The sequence below is a fragment of the Aethalodelphis obliquidens genome, unplaced genomic scaffold, assembly GCF_003676395.1.
Source record: "Aethalodelphis obliquidens isolate GAN/ISIS:26980383/991018 unplaced genomic scaffold, ASM367639v1 scaffold57, whole genome shotgun sequence".
NCBI lineage: Eukaryota > Metazoa > Chordata > Mammalia > Artiodactyla > Delphinidae > Aethalodelphis > Aethalodelphis obliquidens.
Window position 1 is genome coordinate 5,438,528 of NW_020838001.1, and position 21,612 is coordinate 5,460,139.

The window sequence follows — 21,612 nt, forward strand, 5'->3', positions numbered from 1 at the left end:
ATACACGTGTGTAGATTATTTTAATAAATTTCCTTTATTTTGGAATTTTTCCCCAACAGTTCTAATGTTATAATTTATTTTTTAAAAAACTTTAATTTCCCTAAAAATATCCCTATCACGGGGCCAAGAAGCCAGCAGGAGGCACCAGGAACTCTTGGGTTGCCTTTAGTGCACCAGGTTCAGATGTCTGGTGGGCTGGGCTTCAGGGGGTGGGGTTGCCCCATCCTTGATCTCCAGGCTGCTGGGCACCCCGATGTGTACACAAGGCTTGGGGTGAGCAGACAGGGCTGATAAGCAAGGCCGTGCACTTATCAGCCCCAGCAGGAGGCCCAGGAGGTATCTGGAGGGCCAGGTGCCCACCCCACACCATGCCCTGTGCAGACACCCAGCCCCAGGGCACGCCGGACAGCTGCCCCTGTTACTCTCGCTGTATCTGGATGGTCCCCAAACCTAGGGGGAGTCTGGTTCAGGGTTTACATCTCTGGGGACAAGCACAAGTGTGACTCAGCAGTCAGGGCAGGGACATGCTGGGGGTGGGGGGCGGTGACGAAGGAGAGGAGAACGGGGCGGGGATGGGGAGGCCAGAGCCCAGCCCTCTGGGAAGGGCAGCATGTGCCCTCCTGATTCAGGATTCTTGTGTACAAATCCTGGCTCAGCCACACCAGCTCTCTAGCCCTGGGCAAGCAGCTGAATCTCCCCAGCCTTGGTTTTGCCATCTGGGAGCTGGGCACAGTCAACCTCCCACGGGTTGCTGGGAGGGTTCAGAGAAAGAACAGACATAGGAAGTATTTAATGAATGTCAGTTTTCATGAGTTCTGGGACTCTGAGGACAGCCTTAGTTCCAGAGCTGAGGGTAACACAAGGTGGGAGCTGCCTCATTTGACTGGAAACACAGGGTCCTTCATCCACAGGCGGGACTCTGAGAGGCAGCCGGCAGCTTTCACAGGAATTAGGGTGGTTTTCTCACCTCCACCCTCCACTGCTTGCTCAGCTTTCCCACTGGCATGGGGGTTGGGGGCTCCAGGAGCTGGGCGCCCACCCCACAGGGGGCTATCACTGAGCACTTTGCCTAAGTCACCCCCTTTCATCCCAGTGTTGGCCCAGGGAGGGCGACTGTGGGGATTACCCCATGTGCAGGTGATGTAACCACGACCCAGTTATTGCCCAGAGACAGAGCCAGAGGTGCCCAAACATCCGGCCCTTGGCACTGCACCATGTTGGCCCGATGGGGTCTGCTTGCCTGGAGGCGGCGTGCAGGGCGGAGGGGAGGGGTGGGAGCCCAGGCCAAGATGTTCCACCTCAAGCTCCCGGAGGCCACAGAGCCAACAACACAGGCTTTGGAGTCAGACAGACAAACCCAAGCCTGGACCAGCTACGTTCAGCCACGTAGCCCCTCTGAGCCCCAGTCTTCCCCTCTGTAAAATGGGACTATTAGCCCACTCCTTGTGGGAGGGTTCTGACTAGGAGGAGAAGAGCCAGTACACCGGAAAACATCACGCGGTTCCCCCCTGGCAGCAGCAGACCCAGCACCCCACTCGAGGACCCTAAATGTGAAAGCACCTCGGGCTGCAAGTCCTGCGCAAGGGTGACATGCCCCGTGATGACTGTTCACCAGACCTGAACACACCATGAGGGAGAAGCTTCAGCTGCCATCTCAGAACTGCCCCTGGGGAGCCAGGTGACCCCAGGCAAATTCTGTGAGCACTCTGAGCCCCGATTTCTCCATGTGGGAAATGGACATAATGATGACAGACCCAGCTCACCTCGCTGGTGTGAAGGTCGAAAGAGAGACTGAGTCAGTAACAGTCTCCACAAAGCCCCTTTGAATGAGACATTAGTATCCTGCACTCACAGCTAAGTGCTGCGAGAGTCTGAGACAGAAACTGCATGATGGACATTCCCACCTTCCTCCTTAGTAACCAAAGGCTTTCTATACTCCAGCTATATGCTCAGCTAAACCCCTGCATTACCACCCCCCCCAACAGTTAGGTGTGGCCATGTGCCTAAGTTCTGGCCAGTGAAATGGAAGAGGAATGTGTAATTTCTGAGAAGTCTCCTTGGAAATTCCCAGCTTGAGGTATTCCTTCACTTTCCTCCTGCTTCCTTCTGCTGCCTGGAACTCAGACGCGATGGCTGGAGTTCTGGTAGCCATCTTGTTCTACGAGATGGTCTTGAGAAAGTAAACCATGCACTAAAATAGTGCCATGGGAAGTTAGAAGGAACCTGATTCTGATGACTGGAGCTCTCATTTAAACACTGGACCTTCTGCTTCAGACTTCTTTTACATGAGAAAAAAAAAAAAACTTGTAACTTGCTAAAAACCAGTTATTTTGATTTTTTTAATTGTATGTCACTCAGCCTAATTTTTTAAGTAATGCAGCCCCTTTGAGATTGTATATATTCAGAGTCTTGATTGCAAGGAACAGAAAAAAAAAATTAAATAGGCTTAAGTGAAAAAGGAAATTTATTAGCTCTTGTAATGGAAAAGTCCAGTGTCTAACTCAGGCATAGCTGGATCAAGGGGCCCCAAAGATGTCACTAAGACCCTATCTTCACTCCTCAGCTCTACTTTCCCTAGTTCTGGCTTCCTTCTCAGACAGTCCCTCCATGAGCACAAATAGTCCCACCTCCCAACCCCACCCCCACACACACCCTACCCCTCACCCCAGCAGCTCCAGGCTTATCTGCTCCCAGATTGGCTTCCCCAGCAGAAAGACAGCTTCCTTCCCCCAGGAGTGCCAGCAGAAATCCAGGAGGACTGACTCACTGACCCAGACTGGGTCATATGCCTATCCCTGAACCAATCACTGGGGCCACTCTCACTACACTGTCTGCTGGGGACGCAGCGGAGAAGGGACAGAGCCCCGGCCTCAGAGGACGGTCATGGCCCCATTCCCAGCGAGGCTCAGGGAGGTGGAGGCCTGGCCGAGCTCACCCTGCTGGCCTGGGGGGGACCAGGGCCGCGGGTCAGGCCCACGCCCTTCAGCTCCACGGCAGAGCACCTTCCACCGCCACTCCTCAGGGGCCTGGGCAGTGGCGGCCCCACTCCCGTGTCTCAGTTTCCCTATCTGTGCAAGGGGGCCACTCTGAGCGTTCACCTCGTGGGTCACCAACCGTCCGTGAAAAGCGCTTGCACAGCGCCTGAGCCGCGTCTGCACCTCGGACGTTGCCAGCAGTGCTCACCATCATCATGTATAATCATAGTCACCACATCCCCCACGGGCACAGACCTCGGCCCTGCCGCCCTCAGCTCGCCCCTGCTCTGCACTCAGTGCCCTGACTCTGCAAGCTCTGTCCCTCCTGGGTTTGCCACCGTCCAGAGCCCTCAATCCCGGGCTCCAGGAGGATGTTTTTGAGTCCTCGAAGTCTGTCCCAGAGGCTGCCACTGGCCGATAGTGACAGGAAACGGGCTGGCCGCAAGTGGCCCTCCCGATAACCCTGGCAGCACCTGCAACTCTCTCCATGGCCCCACAGCCCTTATCAGCTGCAGCAATGTCTCCTCTGAGCTGGGAGCCCCATGTTGACCTCCCTGACCCCTTGCCAGTGTTTGCAAACTAAGACCCAGCCGGAGGGAGATGGGCAGGTGGCAGGGGCAGGCAGGGAGGGGCATCAGCGGTTCCAGGTAAGAAAAGGGGACCCTGCCTGGCAGGATCCCACCTGACTTGACCCTAGGAACCCTGACCCTTCCCTGGGCAGAGGCTGGAGGCCTGGACTACAGAAAGGGGGAATTTGCAAATCTCAGAATCAAAGGGATTGGAAAAGGCCCGAGGAGATCCCACAGGGACGCTAGGACAAAGAAGGTGGCTCCCGGTCACCCCCAGCCACCTCCCGAATCGGGGTGACCCATCTCACTTCACAGCCAAGGGCTGACCATGTGGAGTTGTCACTGGACTCTGGGGTCAGACCCAGCTGCCCAGCTCCGTGCAGGTGCTGTGCTCCCCATGCATCTCCTCCGCCCCATTCCCTGCAGCAGCTCTGACCTCTGCCCGCCCCCCTTTCCCTGGCCCCAGCCTCAGATCTGCCCAGCACACTCCAGCTGGGGTGGATGGTCCCAAAACTCCCGCTGGTGTCCCCGCCACAATCAAGTTCTGAGTGCTGGCAGGCCTCAGCTTCGCTGCTGTGCCTGGCACAGCACTAGGTGTGGGGGACACAAGGCAGACAGCCCCTGCCCCCCTGGCATCGGTGTTCTAAAGGGGGTGGGACAGAGACAGGTGAGGACGCAGATGAAGGGAGACACAGTTCAACTGCCTGGACCGAGACTGGGGTCGGAGAAGGCCGCTGGGACAAAGACACTTCCGTGTTGAGAGCTGAAGGAGGCCGGCAGGTAAAAGCTGGAGGATTCAACAGCAGGTGCAAAGGTCCTGTGGTGGGTGAGCTGTGCCCAGTGTGGGCAGGGGCCTCACAGACCACAGTGACAGCTTTGGCTTTTTCCTCAAGGATGATGGGGAGCCAGAGGGGAGCTGGAGGAGCCGTGACCCTCTAGCTGCATGTTCAGCAGGACCCTCTACCTGCATGTGGAGTGTGGACTGAAGAAGGATGGGGCAGAAGCCGTGAAGGGGCCACTGCAAGGGTCCAGGAGAGAGGGGATGGTCCTGGACTGGGGCTGGAAACAGGGGAGGGGGCAAGGAGGGGAGGAGGGGGGCAGATGTGAGACAGGCTTAGCAGGAGTCGGCTGTGAGGGTGAGGGAGGGGTTCAGAGTGACCGGAGGGAGCCCGGCTCACCCGCTGTGCGTGGTAGGTGAACGTGGGAGGCGGGACAGATGCACATGTTGCGTTGTGAGGCCGAGCTCCACTCTGCAGGATTGGGGCGGTGGTCGCGGGGAGGACAAGCCTGGTGTCTGGAGAGCGACCATCCCAAAGGAGGCCAAGCCGCAACCTCCGAGCTCTGCCCACACTGGCCTCCCCACCAGGAGCACCCACTCCACTCCCCCAGATCACCAGGAGCCCCCCCGATGGCCCCTCGCCCCTGTGCAGTCCTCCCCTCCCCCATGGCATCGACCACACTGTGCTGCGCTGGCCAGGCCGTGTCTGTGCATTGCTACCCCCGCTCCCCAGACTGCGTTCACAGCACATCCGTCCACCGGGTCTCTGCTGCCGCCCCATCCCCATCACCCCCGAAGCTCACCTCCCACTGACTTTCCCCTCACTGTGCCTCTCCAGCCACACTGGCCTCCTTGTCCCAGGGCCTTTGCACCTGCTGTTCCTCCTGCCTAGAACCCGCTCATTCTCCGTCACCCCCGGTCCTGACCAGTATACGAAATTGCCCCATCTGCCTTCGCTGCATCTCCCCCACTAGTCTGCATGCTTGCTGTGTGCCCCCAGTACGTTATAAACCCAGTGGGCAGGACTGTGTTTTATGACTATCCCCAGTGCTTTGCATGTGACCTGGCACACGCCACTTCTTAGAATGAATGAATGAGGGAGAAAGTGAGGCAATGAGTGAATGAACCTCCTCTCCAGCTTTCACACCCCCTCCAGGAGGCCCCCGTGATTCCCTCAGTGCTGAGTCGGGGCCAGATGGATGGTGGGAGAGGCTGGGACCATCCCGGGATGGAGCCCCTCTCCCGCACACCCAGACGTCCCTTCCTGACTTGCGCCGCGCCCGGCTGCCAGCAACCTGAGGGCAGGGGGCCTGGACACCTGCTCCTATGCCTTCTCAGCAGCTCCTGCCCGGGTTCTGCCAGCAGTGCCCTGCCTTCTCCAAGGAGCCGCCCAGCCTCTGCCCCCAGGGCCCTGCTCTGAGCACATCAGAGACTGAACCCGGTGCCTATGGGGCTCAGAGGCGCCCACTTCGAGGGAAAAACTACAGACCCACTTTTTCTTTAAAGAAAACAAGTTTTATTTTTATAATCAGAACATTCTAATAAAAATATTATTAGAATCTGAGCTACTTTGCTTTCTGGGCCTTGACTCTGCCCTGGCGTGCAGGGAAGCGCCTGCCCGTGTGCAGCAGCCCCGAGGCCTCCCACTTCCCTGAGGTAGGTCTGCAGGAGCGGCCCGCACGCCCCAACCCCCTCGGGCCTGTCCCCTCATCTCACTCTCCCCTCCCCCTCCAGGAGCCCCATCGCGGGCTGTGGAAACTGTCACCTCCCCAGTCCCCGAACCCCTAAGGCAAGCAGATGTGTCTCAGCTCAATCCCGCAGCTGCTTGGGCTGGTACATACACAGCAGGCGACACCGCGGGGGGCACTCTGAGCCTCCACCCTGCCAGCCAGGACGCTGCGGTCCAGCCCCTCGGCCCGCAACCCCGTCACGGCCGCAGGGAGGGGGACAAGCTTAAGACAACTTACTGTCTGGAGACGCCCACCCTCTGAGGGGCTCAGGCACCCGGGCCAGCAGACACCTTATCACAGAAATACTATCACTGGCTCCTCGGGTGTAGAGCCATCGACAAAAGCGAGTCTTTCAAAGTCAAAAACAGGTTTTGGATTCTTGGTGGTGAGAGTCTCTGCTGAAAAAATAGACTGAAATTCTGAATCATCTTAGTAGCAAAACAATGATGATAAGAAAAAAAAGTCGCAGTGCTTCGACGTAAAGGACCACGGCCAGCTGCCCCGTCGCTGGTCACTGGTGGCCCTGCCGCACCTGGGTGTCTGGGGGCCGGGGGGAGAGGGAGCGCCCCGGGGCCAGCATTTAGAAAATGGGAATTCAGGGGGCCGGTGATCCGCCCCGTGCACGGTTCACAGCTGTGCAGACAGAGCAACAACAGTCCACACACGTCGCGATCCTGGGCTTCCCTGGAGCAAGGCCTCTCTGAGCGGGACAAAGTCTCTGCTCACCCCAGAGGGCCGCTGGGGTCTGTGGAGGGTCTAGAAGGCCCCACAGGATGCTGGGGGGACCGCCCATGGGCTCCAGGGGTGCGGGAGGATGGGGACAGTGCGTGTGCGACATTCAGGCTGATCTTCAAATGGCTCTCGGTCACTCTTTTCTCTCAAAGTCCTCCCTCAAGGCGCGACGGTCCTGGGTGTAAAGAGAAGTGGTCTCTGGGCCACCCGGGTTGCAGGCGGGGTCCCGCAGGGTCTCCCGAGGCACAGGTGCGGTGTGCACCCCTGGGCTCAGCTGGCACTCGCCCAGCGCGTGGTGATGGTGCTGCAGTTGCAGGGGCAGAAATGGCCCTCACTGCATCCTGTCAGGCTGCAGCTGCTGAGGCTGGTACTGCACAAAGGCAGTGCCCGCGGGGGCCGCGGCTGAGAGGGCCTGGGGCACGGCGGCCGGGTAGCCATAGCTCACAAAGCTGGCGGCTGTGGCGGGCGAGGCGGCATACGGGTACTGGTCGTAGGTGGCCGGTGGGTACTGGGTGTAGGCCGGGCTGGCCGGTGTGTACTCAATGTAGGGCGAGGACAGTGACGGGACTGGGGCCGCCGGGATCACCACGCTGGGCTGGACGATGGCTTGTGGGTAGATGTAGTGGGGGGTCAGCCTGTGGGGCCAAGCAGAGAGGATCAGGGTCAGGGTCGGGCGACAGAGCGGGGCAACACAGCTGGCTTGGGTGGAGTGGAGGTGCCGGAAGAGCCGGGTGATGCCGTGTCCCCCCTCCAGCATCTCTACTTCCTCATCTGTAAAATGGGTGCAATTACAACAATAATGGTGCTCCTACCACAGGGCCTTTGCACTGGCCATGCCCACAACCTGCACAGCACTTTCCCCAGAGACCCACAGGGCTCCCACCTCCCTTTTTCAAGTCTGCACTCAAATGTCTCCTCCGTGAACCCCTCCAGGCAGCCTCCCCCATCCCACCCTACACCCCAAACACCACACATCCCTCACAGGAGCAACACAACATGATTTGGGGGCAGGGGTGGGGAGTTTAAAAACGATGAACAATTTCAGCATCAAATCCAGCACAAGCCCTTCTGAGCACAGGTCCCTGTGTGATCACCCAGGTCACATGTCCATGAAGCCAGTCCTGTCCCCCCACTTCCCTGGGTTCATCTTCCCAGCATGTGCCACTCCCTGCAGTGACACCCTACACAGTTTACTTGTTCACCACATCTGTCTGCCCTGACTACAATGTCAGCCACCCATGAACTGACAACACAGACCCTGGCCCAGGCAGGGGCTCACTTGCTGAGTGAATGAAGACAACGATGTCGTACAAGTGTAACCGCAAAACCGCAATGACGGTGCTGCGAAAAAAAGATGATGGCCACAGCCTCAGGGACAAGGCTCAGCAGGCCGGCGGCCACGCCTCACATGCAGTAACTGGCTGAAACTTCCCCCAGGTTGGCCTTCAGGTAACCATCTCATTTTACAACAGAAAAACTGGTCTTGGAGGTGCCTCGCCCATGGCCCCCCGGGCATCAGCCTGGGAGCTGAGAGCTGCACCCCGCACTCGTCCCTCCCTGCAGGATGCCCACCGCGGGCTCCGTGCGTGCAGCCCTCCACTGTAGGGGCAACCCAACACGCCGCAGACAGAGAAACTGAGGATCGGGAAGGCAGTACCAGCAGGTGCCCGCTCTGCAGCCAGCGTCGGGCCCCAGGGCAGCCTCGGCGGGGCAGAAGCCGTGGCCTCCAGCATCAGCCCCTCCTCCTCCTCTCGGGCCCGCACAAGTCACACGGGATGGGGCTGGTGTGGTTACACACCTGGGGTCCGCCCCAGCGTCCTTCCACACCTGTGAGACAGGCCCCGGACCCCTGGTCTGCCCCCCTTCCATTCCGAAGAGAAGCTGCTTTGAAAGAAAAAGGGAACCGTCCCCTCCCGGTGCTCCCGCAGGCCTGGCAGGGGCAGAAACTGGGGCAGCTCTGGGAGAGCAAGTGGACAGAAAGCTGGGCCCTGGAAGCTGGGCTCCCTGCCCCTGCCAGGCCCCTCGGCATCCAGCAGCCCTCCCTCCCGAATAAGCACAGGGGCTCAATGGGTCCCGGTGGCACCCCTGGGAACGGCGAAAAAGCAGAGAAACCCGAGTGTCGTCCACAGGGACGGAGCAGCGTCCAGTGTCCCCAGACCGCCCCACGTGGCAGCAGGACGAGGTCCACGCTCAGCCCCAAGCCGCTCCCCTCCACGCTGCCGGGAGAGAAAGCCAAGCCGCAGAACAGAGATACTGTTTATGCAAAACTGTGATATTTATACTGAATGGTGATAATGTTCACGCTAAAAAAAATCAAATGTGTATTTATATCCGTGCTGAGGACGGGTGAGGTGGAATTGCATGGAGCTGCCATTTTTATGGGTCCAAGAGCTGACTGAGGGCAACTTTATGTGGGGCAATGTTCTGAACGCAAAGAAAAGGCCTGGAAGGAGGCTGTGTCAGGGTTGCATGTGGGTCCGAGCATCTCTAAAAGGCAAATGGATTCACAGGCACAAAGGCGAATGAGAAGCACTACTCACAAGAGCCAAAAAGGAAAAGCAAGCACCCACCCAGCACCCATGCACTGATGAATGGATTTCCAGACTGCCGCGTACCCACGCCAAGAAGGAGGATTCCACCATAAAAAAGAATAACGCACTGACACACGCCACTGTGCAGATGGACCTTGAGGACACGATGCTGAGCAAAAGAGGCCAGACACAGAAGGCCACAGACTGAGTGATTCCCTTCACGTGACATCTCCAGAAAAGCAAACCCAGGAAGAAAGTGGTTACACTGCAGGGGCTTCGGAAAGCAGGGGAGGGGAGTGAGTGCTACGGGCCTCCCTCCGGGCGACGACAAAGTTCTGAATCAGACAGTGGTGATGACCGCACGACTGTGTGAATATATTTCATGCCCTAGACCAGCAGATTTGAGATTACGCGTGCCTTACCACAACAAACGCACAAATACAAGGGGCAAATCCTGAGCGAGGGGTGAATGACTCAGCGAGGAAAGAGCTGGGGTGGCGACGGGCACCACAGCCCCATGGATCCAGCAGCAAACCCCCGGGGGTGAGAGGCTGGGCACACCTGGCCTGTCCCGGAGGGGCCGCAGCTCCCCGCGGCCAGGGAGTGCCTACACTGGGTCCCCGCCTCCCCGTCGTCTGCCCTCCTGGGTGGCAGCACTCCTATGGTCGCCAAGGCCACACACTGCTGCTTGTCAGGAAGCCAGGCAGCTTTGGCCAGGAACCCTGCGCCCAGGCCATGGCTCCCACTCTCCCTCTCCGCCCTATTAGGAGTTTCTGCTGCCCACCCCCTCCTGCCTCCCTGGTGGGAACAAGAGCCCTGAACAGAGCAGGGCCTGGGTTCGAATCCCGCCTTGGCCTCCCAGGCTGCAACCAGCCTTCTCACGTGCCTGCGCGTGTGCTCTGGGCAAGGAGGCAGCAGTGAGCAGACGACCCAGCCCCTGGCCTCTCAGCGCTTGGATTCCAGAGGCAACGAACACACCAACCCGTGAGCCAGAGCTGGGAGTGGTCGGGGGAGGCTTCTCGGAGGAGGGGGCAGCGCTCAGAGCCCGAGCTCCTGGCCCATCTCCCCCACTGGACCTCACGTGAGCAGGTGGTGCCTCGCCCAGGGCCAGGCCACGGGAGGGGCTGGACAAGCAGTGCTGACCAACAGCCGGTGGGCACAGACCCCTCCGAGAAAGGGAAGGGGCCCCGGTCGCCCGGATGTCTCTCTGAAAAGGAGCCAGTGGAGACACGATGGAGCACGTCTTGGTGCGCTGCCCACTGTGCTGTCCTGGGCATCATCAATGCCCCCACCACGTGAGCCCCACGCGGCTCCCGGAACCCTAGAACATTCCTTAGTGGGAAGCTACGGAAGCTTTGAGCCCAGAACTTCTCCCAACACGGGCAGGCGCACCACTGCTTCACACAGCATTTGTTAAAAACGTGGATCCCCGCAGACTGCCAAGTCAGATGGGGTCCGGGAACCTGCATCTGACAGGCCCCCGGAGATTCGGACACACACCGACACTGCAGAACCACTACCTGGACCAGGCACATGCTGTCCCCACGGCAGAAGGACCCGGGGCTCTGAAATGACAGGTTTCTGGCCACACCTGCCTCAAGGCTGCTAGCCAAGGCAGCTGTCACGTTTACCAGGTTTCTGACACTCAGCGTCGTCAGGACTAAGCTCTGCTCTGGCCACCACAGAGCTGCCCTGCTGGGGGACGCTCAGACACAGTGTGGGCGAATAAGCTTCAGGGTGACAGGAAGGGGGACTCCCTTGCTTCCTGGCCTGCGGGGACACTGCGTGTCTGTATTTGTTCCCCTGTTTCCCTCAAGCACCCTCTCCCCGTTCCTCACTCTGTTTGGGAAAAGCCCAAGATGACTTATGAAGCATTTCACAGCCATAAAATAGGTGCTGCTGTTACCCTATTTCCCAGAGAGGGAAACCAAGGCTCAGAGAGGCCGAGGCACTAGCAGTCACACGGCCAGGGAGACAACGGCTGGCGTGGGTTCTGCCACTGGGTTAAGCACTGCTGAGTCAAGGTGGGAGGAAGCTGCGAAGCTCCCCCTCCACCCCCAGGAAGGGGACCGGGGCCCTCAGCTCTGCGCTGAAGTTACAGAGCTTCTGTGAGTCTCAGTTTTCCCATCTGTAAAACGGGTCTGGCAGAGGCTGACGTCAGGGCTTGAGAACCGAGACCCTCCACCAGAACAGCATTTCTCAGCCACGGCGGCTCTGCCCCCAGGGAACACTCAGCTGCGTCTGGGACATTCCTGGTGTCACACTGGGGGTTGGGGGGTGCCAGTGGCAGCCAGCGGGTGGAGGCCAGGGACACCACCAACAGTGCACAGGATGCCCCCCCCACCCCCCGCCGACCACGAAGAACCCTCCAGCATCACGGTAAGGTCGAGACCCTGCTGTAAACTGCAAAGAAAAAGGCAAATACCATTGTCACGACCCCTGACACCCATGCAGAGGGCTGGGAAGAGGCCAGGCAGGGACCAAGGGACTGAGCTGGTGCACACACACCGCCCCTCGACGGGAACCCACTGGACTCTTCGATGAAAAGGAAACCCCAGCCAAACCACCGGCTGGCCCCATCTGAGCACAGCCCCTGCGCCCCCTTCCCAGGCCCACACACCGCAACGGGGGAGGTCTCACGCGCCTGGCACCGGGGAACAGGGTGCGCGTCCAGCGGGTTCCTCAGCGCCCCACCTACTCCCCAGAAAGGTCAGGGTGCTGCCGGCCTCCGTGTGCTTGCTCTGCAGGCCTCTGAAAAGGGCACAGGCCTGGCACGCTCTGTCCTCGGGGACTCCCCTGCCCACGTCCACCCCACCCCACCCCCAGTCCCCCAATTCCCCCCGTTCCCCCCCATCCCCCAGCAGCAAGCCTGCATGCCACCCAGACCTGGCAGGCCTGCTGCGCAGCCCCCTACTCTGAGGCCAGGGGTCATCTTAAAAACAGTCCGGGAGACCATGCCACTCAGGCACGTCCCCACAGGGGCCTCCCCTTTGCCCAGAGCCAAACCCTGACTGCTCCCCACCCCCCAGGGCCTCCCTCAGCCTACCTCCCCAGCTTACCTCCAGCCCACTGTCCCCACTCCGGCCTCCCAGAGCTCCTTTCCGTCCCCCAGACTGCAGCTGCTTCTCCGAGCACAGGGCCTTTGCACCTGCTGCTCCCGCTGCTGGCAGGCTCCTTCCCACAGCTCAAACCTCACCTCCTCAGAGGCCTTTCCCGACCACGCCCCCCACCAGCCTTACTTCCTTCCTACAACCCCAGACTACCCTGTCATCCATCTTCTGTGCCGCTGTCTTCCCCACGAGAATGCAAGCCCCACGAGGGCGGGAACCTGGCCTGGACAGCTGGGTCCCAAGCGCCTAGCCAACCCCTGCCAAATGCCAAGGGCCCTGCGGGCACGCAGTGGCAAAGGGGCCCCTCCGGGGCTGCTGCCGCTTCCTGGGCCGGGAGTCTCGGCCCTGGGGAGGCAGAGGAAGTAGCCCGGCCGGCACAGCCGGGGACCCTGGGGAAGCAGAACTCGCAGCCTCAGTTCAAGTCTGGCTCTTCACCTGCCAGCCTCGGCCTCGACCCAGGGGCCGGGACTGCCCCCTCTCCACACCCCAGAGACCCCCTCCTCGAGCCTGAGGGAGGGCAAGATCAGCCCCCACCCAGCCCAGCCCCATGGAAGGTAGCCCGGGGCCCTGGAGGGAAAAGCAAACCAGCTAGCAGGACGGTCAGGTTTGGGGTCAGAACCTAAAAGTCAGTTGACCCGATGCCCAGGGCCTGGGCAAAGCAAACCCCCAAACCCCCAGATTGGGAAGAGGGCTGCAGCCAGCCAGGTTCAAAAGGCCAGACCAGAGCTTCCCTGGTGGCGCAGTGGTTGAGAGTCTGCCTGCCGATGCGGGGGATGCGGGCTCGTGCCCTCGTCTAGGAAGATCCCACATGCCGCGGAGCAGCTGGGCCCATGAGCCATGGCCACTGAGCCTGCGCTCCGCTACGGGAGAGGCCACAACAGTGAGAGGCCCGCATACCGCCACACACACACACACACAAAAAAAGGTCAGACCATCCTGGGGGGGGTACACGCTCAGGCTGAGCACCCCCTGCTGAAAGGGTGATGGCCGAGATCTCTGCCCAGACCCACGCACCCAGGGCAAGCGGCACACAGCCAGGAGCCAGCCAGCTACCTCGGCCGATGGAGACCAGGGCGGCGGGCGAGGACCGAGTCTGGGTCCTGGCCGTGCCTGTCCAAGTCTATCGGCCCTCTCTGGCCGCGTTTCCCCATGGGTAAACTGAGGGTGCTACAGAGTCCAACAGAGCCTCCCCTGGAGCCCTGAAGGCAGAGGTCTTGGGGTCTGCGCAGGAGCGTCCGGGGACGCTGGGGCAGGTGAGGGGGCCGAGGGAGCCGGCGCCTGGGAGACAGACGGGCACGCCGCCCACACACTCAGAGCAAAACTGTCAGCGGAAAGACATCAGCTGCAGCCCCAAGCACTCATTTTGTGAATGCACAGCTATCCCCAAAATAGAAATAAAAAAGGCAAATGAGCCCATTTCACTTTCTCTGCTCTCTGGAGGTTCGGCCTGAGGGCTCGGAGAAGCCGGCGGCCGCTGGGGCACAACTCAGGATCCTCGGGCCAGGGAGGGGCCTCCCAGGGCTCTCCGGAGGGGGGACATCCAGGTTCCCTGGGGCCGTCGGACCACAAAGCAGGTAAAACACATCTCCCACGGGGCAGTGCCAGACCCTGGCCCGGCATCTCCACCGGAACCTGTCCAAACCCAGACGCCCGCTCTTTCCCCCAAACTGCAGCCTCCCCTCACTGCCAAGGCCAACTGACCCACCATTAGCTCAGGCCCAAAGTTCTGGAATCTTCTCAGACTTTCTTTCACACGTTCTTTAAATGTGCTCAGAACCCCACAGCTCCTGACTCCCGGGCGGCCACCACGGCCTCGCGCGTGGACTGGATCACTGCGAGGTCCCCTAGTGGCGCCCCGACCCTGGCCTCGGTGGTTCAGGCCTACCCAGCAGCTGAAGAGACGCTATAAGACACAAGTGACCTGGCCCTCATCTGCTCAGGGCCCACAGTGGCCCCCCAGCACTCAGGCAAATCCAAATGCTCCCCTGGGCCACCGAGGCCCGACGTGAGCTGAGGCCACCCTGCTGGGCCTCTGATCCCGCCAATCTCCCACCACTCACACCAGCCTCCCCTGCCCAGCTGCCCCTCTCCCCGCAGAGCGCCTGTCGCCACCCGAGCCGCCACCGCTCTGCCAAAGGAAGCTCCGTAATCACGAGCAGGGCCAGGGCTCCCTCCGTCTCCACGAAGTCCCCAACCTGCCACAATCTGGCTGAACGAAAGCACAGCTTCCTCCTTTCAGCCACGTGGGAGGGGTCAGGAGAATGATCCAGATGCACCCCGCCCCCCGTCAGCACGCTGCAGGGCACGCATCACGTCCACATGGCAGATGGGGAAACTGAGGCTCAAGGACGAAAACTCGTCGTGAGAACAAAGGGTCACACGGACAAGTCGCGGGGCTTCCAGGCTCCTTACACAGCCTCCTCCCGCTGCAGTGAGAAGGGGCGGCCCCGCCCACTTGGGCGCCCCCCCACCCGGATCCCTGCTCTGGGACACACCCGTGAGGCCAAGTGAGACACCCACATCAGCCTGCGAGTGGTCAGGCCTCTCCCTTCGACCAGAGGCTTCCTGACGAGGCCTCGGTACGGGGGCCCCTCCTGCTAGGGCCACTGGGGCCGGCAAAGAGCTCATCCTTGGACAGAAGCCCGAGAACCGCCCCTGAGGCCAGTGTCTGTTACAAGCAGACGGGGACAAACAACAGGTGTGCGCGGGCCGCCCGCCAGGGAGGGCCACGCGCCGGCCCACTCCTCGCTCCAGCGAGTGCCAAACAGGAAGCGACGGGCTGGGGAGGGGCAGGGCCACCCCAGACACCCTGAAAGTAAAAACAAGCCACGTGATGCCACCCGGGAGGGCACCAGCTTCCTCTCTGCCCCCATACCCTCCGGCTCTGACCTCACTTCCTGCCACACCTCCAAGGCGCAGGCCCCCTGTTCAGGCGCTGCGACTCCCCCCGGCTTTATTTACTTCGTATCATGAAATCACGAGAGACTCTCCGGAAAGCACAAACACAGCAGAGAGAGGCCCCAAGGGCCCTCCCGTGGGGTCCCCAGAGGTGACGTCTCATAACCCAACATGCTACCAAACCCAGGAGGCGCACGCCGGACCGTCGCTCTGAGCTCGGCTCCGGGCCTGGCTCGGATTCCACCAGCTCAGGGGTGTCCTCGGGTGTAAGTCCATGATTCTGTATCGCACGCACAGTCACCCACCCACCGTTACAATCTCGACACAGGCCTGTCCCAGGCCACGAGGCCCTCTGCCGGCCAGCTGCCCTGTCCAGCTGTCCCCGTCACCACCTCGGCCCTCGGGTGCCCACGTGGATGTCTAATGGTCTGGCTTCCCCGCCAGAAAGCGAGATGGAGAACCAACCACACCTTTTTTATTCAAAGTATCCAGCAGGCGCTCAACAGATACTGGATGAATGAAGGATTCTGGGAACAGCTCTCGGCCTTCTGCCCAGCCCACTGTGCTCCGTGACATCTTCCTGTCACTCTCTGGCCCCTCTCCCGCCCTGGGGACCCAGATACTCTGCTCAGACCCCCTGGGCAGGCACACACCCACAGCCTGGTCACAGTAAGGGCAGCAGGTCTCCATCTGGGCACTGGGGCCCTTCACACAGAGGGTGTAGGGGCCCTGAAACTCTAGGAAGAACAGCGTGTGCACGTGCCGGGGAGAGGGTCCCATCCCCAGTGGGCCCTGGGAGGTGGCACCGACACAGTCCCCACCCCGCAGACGGGGAGATGAGCCCAGAGAGAAGGGACTGGGCCTGGCCTTGAGCCCGGGGCCTTGCTCCAGCACGACGCCTGCCTGACACCCAGCAGCCCCGGGACCCTGTTCTGCCATCTGGGACCTAGAGACTGGCCCCAACCCAGCACCGAGGGGGGCGGCTTGCGGTGGACGGCTGTGGAGCCCACAACAAGGCACCCTTAAGAAGCTGGGGTGGGGAGCTGAGCCCGGAGAAGCAGTTGGCCCTTCAGAAATAACCCAAGGAGAGGCTCCCAGTGCAGCCAGGCCTGGGACAAACCTCAGCTCCTACAAGCCTCAGGCCCAGGCCTGGACAGACAGCCCTGATACTGGGAGGCCCCGTCCAAGCCAGACCCAACACTCTGCCTGGACCTGTGCCTGCAGTCTGCTGACTGTCCCACCCCATCAGCAAAGGGCCGGTCGGCTGGGGGGTCTATGGCTGCAGTCCCCCCCGCCGGGATCGAGCCACCTGCCACCTGCCAAAGAAGCCTTCTCCAAACCCTAACCCTAACTCTAACCCTCGGCCCCACGTAGGTAACATGACGGAAGTGTCCCGGTCGCGTCAGGTCCTGAAAAATCCCGTTCTTGGAGAAAAGAAAAACTGCGGGCAGGGAATCCAAGCAAAAAGCAGCGAGTGTAGAAGTTCTTTGGCAACTCTTTCCATGCTGACATTTACAACCCAGCCAGATGAGGATTCCGCAGCGGCCTTGCCCAGAAGCAAGCTGTGGAATCTTTAGAGCTGTCCCAGGCACACAATCGGGGCCAGAAAGTCGGGGAAAGTTCCGCGGGGCAGGAGAGGGTTAACGGGTTTGCAAACTCTGGGCTGCCCGGGCCTTGCTGCCAACCCAGAGCCACCACCGCCGACCGCTGAGTCAGGCCCGGCCGAGCCCAGGCCCGTTGTTTGCAAAATCAAAAGGGACGCTGACGGCCCAACTCTCCAGCCAGGCGGGCGGGCGCTGGGAGGAGACAGCTGACCCCAAAAGCCCGGCCCGGCACCCTTCCTGCCCCCCGGGGTCTCAGCGAGGCCTGGCGGGAGGCGGCACAGCTCTGAGAGGCTGCGGTCCACCGGCCGCTGGAAATGCAGAGCTGGACTGTCCCTCTGATCCTTGTCCCTGTTTGGGTCTCCACCCCCCTGGTAACCAACAAATAGGGCCAGCAGCCTCTTCGTCGTCACAGGTATTAAATGGCCAGCCAGCAGATTCACTTACAAAACGCTGTCACCTGCAGTCGGGAGCACATGGCAGTAAAATCGGTGACCGATGCCTGACCACCCTGCCATGGGTGGTGCTCTGAGGACCACGAGGGAAATGGTCGGAGCACCCTTCCCACCCGCCCGCCCCAGAGAGCAGCGGTTGAGAGCACGCGTTCCAGAGCCAGCCCGCGTGGGTTCAAATCCTGTCACTTCAGCCACCCTGGACAGGTTGTTAACCTTCTTAACCTTTCTTGCCACAGTTTCCCCACCTAAGAAGCAAGAGTAATATCGGTCCCAACCTTAGAGAGCTGCCGCGAGGGCAGAAGAGAAGGCAGACAGGCATGGAGTCCCTGGCCCCATGTGCCAGCACTGCCTCAGGTGGTTATTATTCCCATTTTCCGGATGAGGAAAGTGAAGGCTCAGAAGAGAACATCTCTTGCCAAGATGGACCAACTGGTAAGTGACAAGGTCAGCGTTTGAACCCAGGTCTGCAGGCTCCAGGGGCCAAGTGCTGATGCTCACCAAGTCCCAGAGGCAGTTGTGACAGATCAAAAGGGAGCCCAGGCTCGGGCGGGAAGCTACGGTCGCATCTCAAGCAGGAAAGAGCCGCACGTGCTCGAGGCTCACGCCCGGATCTCCGTGCCAGCCCCTGGCCCAGCCCCTGCCCTGGGGAACAGAGCCAGGGCTGTGGAAAGTGAGGAACACCCTCCTCGTATGGCCTGAACCCAAACAGGAAGAACCTGGGTGATGGCAGGAAGACAGGGGTGTCCCCAAACACCTTCCAAGATGGCTGCAGACATAGGAGAAGCAGATCCCAGGGCGAGAAGGAAACCAGAACCCCCTGTTCCCTGCCGCCCTCCAGGCTTCCTCTCAGGAGAACAGACCGGGACCTGGGCTCACACACTTCCTCCAGTTCACGTGGGGGCCACTGTGCTGCCACAGAGGCTGCCTGTCAGGGTAAGCAGCCCCGAATCATGGTTGACCTGCCCAGTCCACCCAAGCCCAACTCCCAACCTGCACCAGTGCCTGGTTCACGCTGCCCCAGTGAGCCAGGTGGCCCCTTAAACCAAGCCTCTGGGGCAGGTACACACACGCTCACACACACACACGCATACACACTTGCAACTTTCAGCACAAAACGCAGGGTCTGGAATTCAGTCTCTGATAGCTTAAGAAGTTCTAACATTCTAAAAGGGGCTGCCTGTTCTATATCTGCCCCCCCAGAACAAACCCCCATCCCCATCAGCACACTCCCTGCACTGGGGCACACAGCCGGCATCAATCACAGGGCTGGGAAGTCAGCCGGCATGGCAGGCTCCTTTGTGCTCCTAAAGTTTCTGTCCTTTCCCAAGCAGCTGCTAGACCTTATTAAACGTTTAAAAACAAAGAAAGACAACGACGAAGGCCCTTTTCGGATGGAGGAGGCTGGGACACACTGCTCTACAGCACATCAGACGAAACGTCCACAGGCCGGGCCCACTCGGGTGGGGACATCTGGCCCTGATCCCGGCTCACCTGTTGCAGCTTCGCAAACATTGGACCGGTTGGCAGTGACCTGCTGCCGCCATCTGTCGGGCACTGGAGCAGGTCAGAGGGGCACCTTCAAAGAGCCTGGCCTGCTTCCTAGTCGGCAAACCCTTCCAGCATACTTACCTAAGCTGCATGGGGCCCATGCCAGGCCTCCACCCACAGAACTCAGAGGTGCTGTCACCATCCCATATCACAGGTGAGGAAACTGAGGCACTGGTGGCTGCGTGAGCGGAGGTCACGCACCCAGCGAGGAGAAACCGGGATCTGAACCCAGGCCACAGGCTCCAGAGCTCACGCTCCCATGTCTCTGTGGTGCGGCCTTTTCTGGGGGACAGAGAAACGCAACCTGCCTTCTCCCCCTTCTCCCAGCTTGTCTCCCTCCCACTCCCAAAACACAATCACGCTTCTGAAAGGCTGGAGCAAAGATCAGTTCTCGGACGCAGAAAGGTGGCTGCAGACAGCGCAACCGACCACCGTGGGGTCGGCGGTCCCAGGGTAAGAGGCTCCCTCAGACCGATGGGCGCCTGCACTAGAAGACCCAGGAAGCCCACAGCCCCCGGCCTGGCTTCCAAGGCCTGTTTACCGCCCCCCATCCCAGCCAGCCCTGTCCACTCACCCGTAAGTCCGCTGGATCAAGGTGGGGTGCAGCTGCTGCACGCCGATGGCAAAGCCTAAAACGAGGGACCAGTTAGGGGCCCGGCCTGACACAGGAAAGCACCTCACAACCACCCACCTCTAACCCAACGCATTAATCAGCTTCCTTTCCCCTCCCAGGCCACCTCCACATGAACCCCGAAACTCCCAGGCGAAGAAGGCCGAGGGACCCGAGAGGCGGCAGCCTCTGGGTGTCGGTCCTCCCAACCTCCAGCCCCAGGGACCAACTTCCTCCCTCCGGTGAGGACAGCTGACAACCGGGTGACGCGCCCTCCTCGCCCTGTCCCACCGGCACACACAGCCAGAGGAAGGGGTTCAGCTTCCAAGCAGGGAGATGACTGCTCTGAGATGGCTCTCTGGGAGCACATGACAGCCGACTGCCACCCCTGGAAGGGGGGGGGGGAAGCGGGGGGGCGGGCGGGTGCCTTTTCACCCGACAGATACCAACGCTGAATATAGCAACCAGAAGTGCCAGGGAAGGAGAACAGGGCTCTCACCCGTCTGAAGGCTCCGCGGCTTGGCGCCCAGATAGGCCAGGTTCACGTTGGCCTTGCGGCCGTCGATGTTGGGGTTAGGGTCTTTGCAAGCCCTCTCAGCCGCCGCCCGGTCAGCCATGGTCACCTGGAGGAGCACAGACGCATCAGGGGCTTCCCTTGCCGGCGGGGGGAACGGAGAGAGGGCTCTAGAGCCCTGGCACGGGGCCCTCGTTTCCCCCCGCCCCGGGTGCCCATTACCCAAGGCGTCCAGCCCAGTCCCCTCTGACCCCAGCCTGGGGCCCTCCCAAAGCTGCCCCTGGGCCCCGGCTCCTCCCCCGAGTTCAAGTGCTAGGAAACACTGCCCTCAAGGACGGAAACAACCACCAGGGAAGACACGGCCACCCTGAAAGGAGGCAGGGGTCCCGGCCAGTGGGGACGACAAACCTCCTCGTGGGAGGAGTTTAGGAACACCCTAGTTAGAAAGGAAGTAGAAGAGGTGTCTTCAGGCCCATTTTTACTTAGGTTGTTTGGGGTCTCTGAGGGAGCTGCTGGAAAATAAAATGGGGTTGCTTCAGAGCTCCTGAGCGCCCGGGGCTGAAGCCCGGCTCCTCGCTCGCTTGTTGCTCCAGCAAGTGCCGAGAACCTCTCCACAAACTTCGGAGACCTAACTGAACACAGCGGCTCTCCCTTTAAACCGGGCGTGGGGAGGGGGCAGGGAGACGGGGCCTGGGGGGCGGGGGCAGGACCGGCTGGAGCCCGAGAGGGGGCAGCAGGTGCCGAGCCGGCGGGAGGCGCCCGGGGCTGGCGTGCGCCCGCCGGCTGACTCAGCGGCCCGGCCGCGATAAGTGCGGGGCGGGGAGCGCCCGGCCGCGGGGCCACTTACGAAGCCGTAGCCGCGGGACTTCCCCGTCTGGCGGTCGGTGATGACCACTGCCTCCTCGATGTCCCCGAAGCCCTCGAAGTACTTCCTGAGCGAGGCGTCGGTGGTGTGGTAGGGCAGGCCGCCCACGAAGATCTTGGTGAACGTGGTGTCCTTCTGCGAGCCGTGCATGGCGCCGAGGGCGGCCGGGGGCCGCGGGAAGCCCGCGCTCGGGGCGCACGGCGCGGGCTGCAGCAGCATGGGGGGCGCCCCGCCGCCTACGGACCCGGGCCGCGTGAGGCTGCGCTCATTGGGGGCGGCGGGGAGCGAGCGGGGCAGCAGGGGGCGCCGGCCCAGCCGCCGGGCCCGTCCACTCGCGGGTCGCTCCCGCTCTACGCGCAGCACTGCGCTGCGTCGCGTTCGTGCCGGCGCTGCGGGAACTCTGCGCCCCGTCGCCCACCCGGGCTTTGTAGTCGGCCCCGCCCCCGGCCACCCAAGCCACGCCCCTGGCGTCCTGCCCCGCCCCCTCATCCCCGCCCGGGCGCGCGGGGGCCGCCGGGAGGCGTAGTCCGGCCCCGCCACGCCACGCCCCACGTGCCCTGCTGAAGCCCAGGGGCAGGGCGAGCACAAGAGTAGGGAGCGCATCCGGGTGTTTTGGGGGCACGAATACGTGCTCACTGGGTTCCTGGCCCCTGCTCTCGAGGAGCGCACCGTCTAGCGAATGAGATGTAAACGATT

General features: G+C 61.2%; 1 protein-coding gene across 3 annotated transcripts in view; it reads right to left on the reverse strand.

Moving 5' to 3' along the window:
- RBM38 (RNA binding motif protein 38) overlaps positions 1-21,325 on the reverse strand; it is a 34,259-nt gene extending 12,934 nt beyond the window's left edge. The window contains exons 1-4 of one of the 3 annotated variants that reach the window (XM_027086911.1): positions 20,899-21,321; positions 20,037-20,160; positions 19,502-19,556; positions 5,816-7,419 (exon numbers count right to left, since the gene is read on the reverse strand). In XM_027086911.1, the coding sequence (XP_026942712.1) occupies positions 7,116-7,419; positions 19,502-19,556; positions 20,037-20,160; positions 20,899-21,135 (720 nt within the window). In that variant the 5' untranslated portion in view covers positions 21,136-21,321 and the 3' untranslated portion in view covers positions 5,816-7,115. The other 2 variants (XM_027086913.1, XM_027086912.1) reach the window with 2 other exon arrangements.
- Between the last annotated feature and the right edge of the window lie 287 nt (positions 21,326-21,612).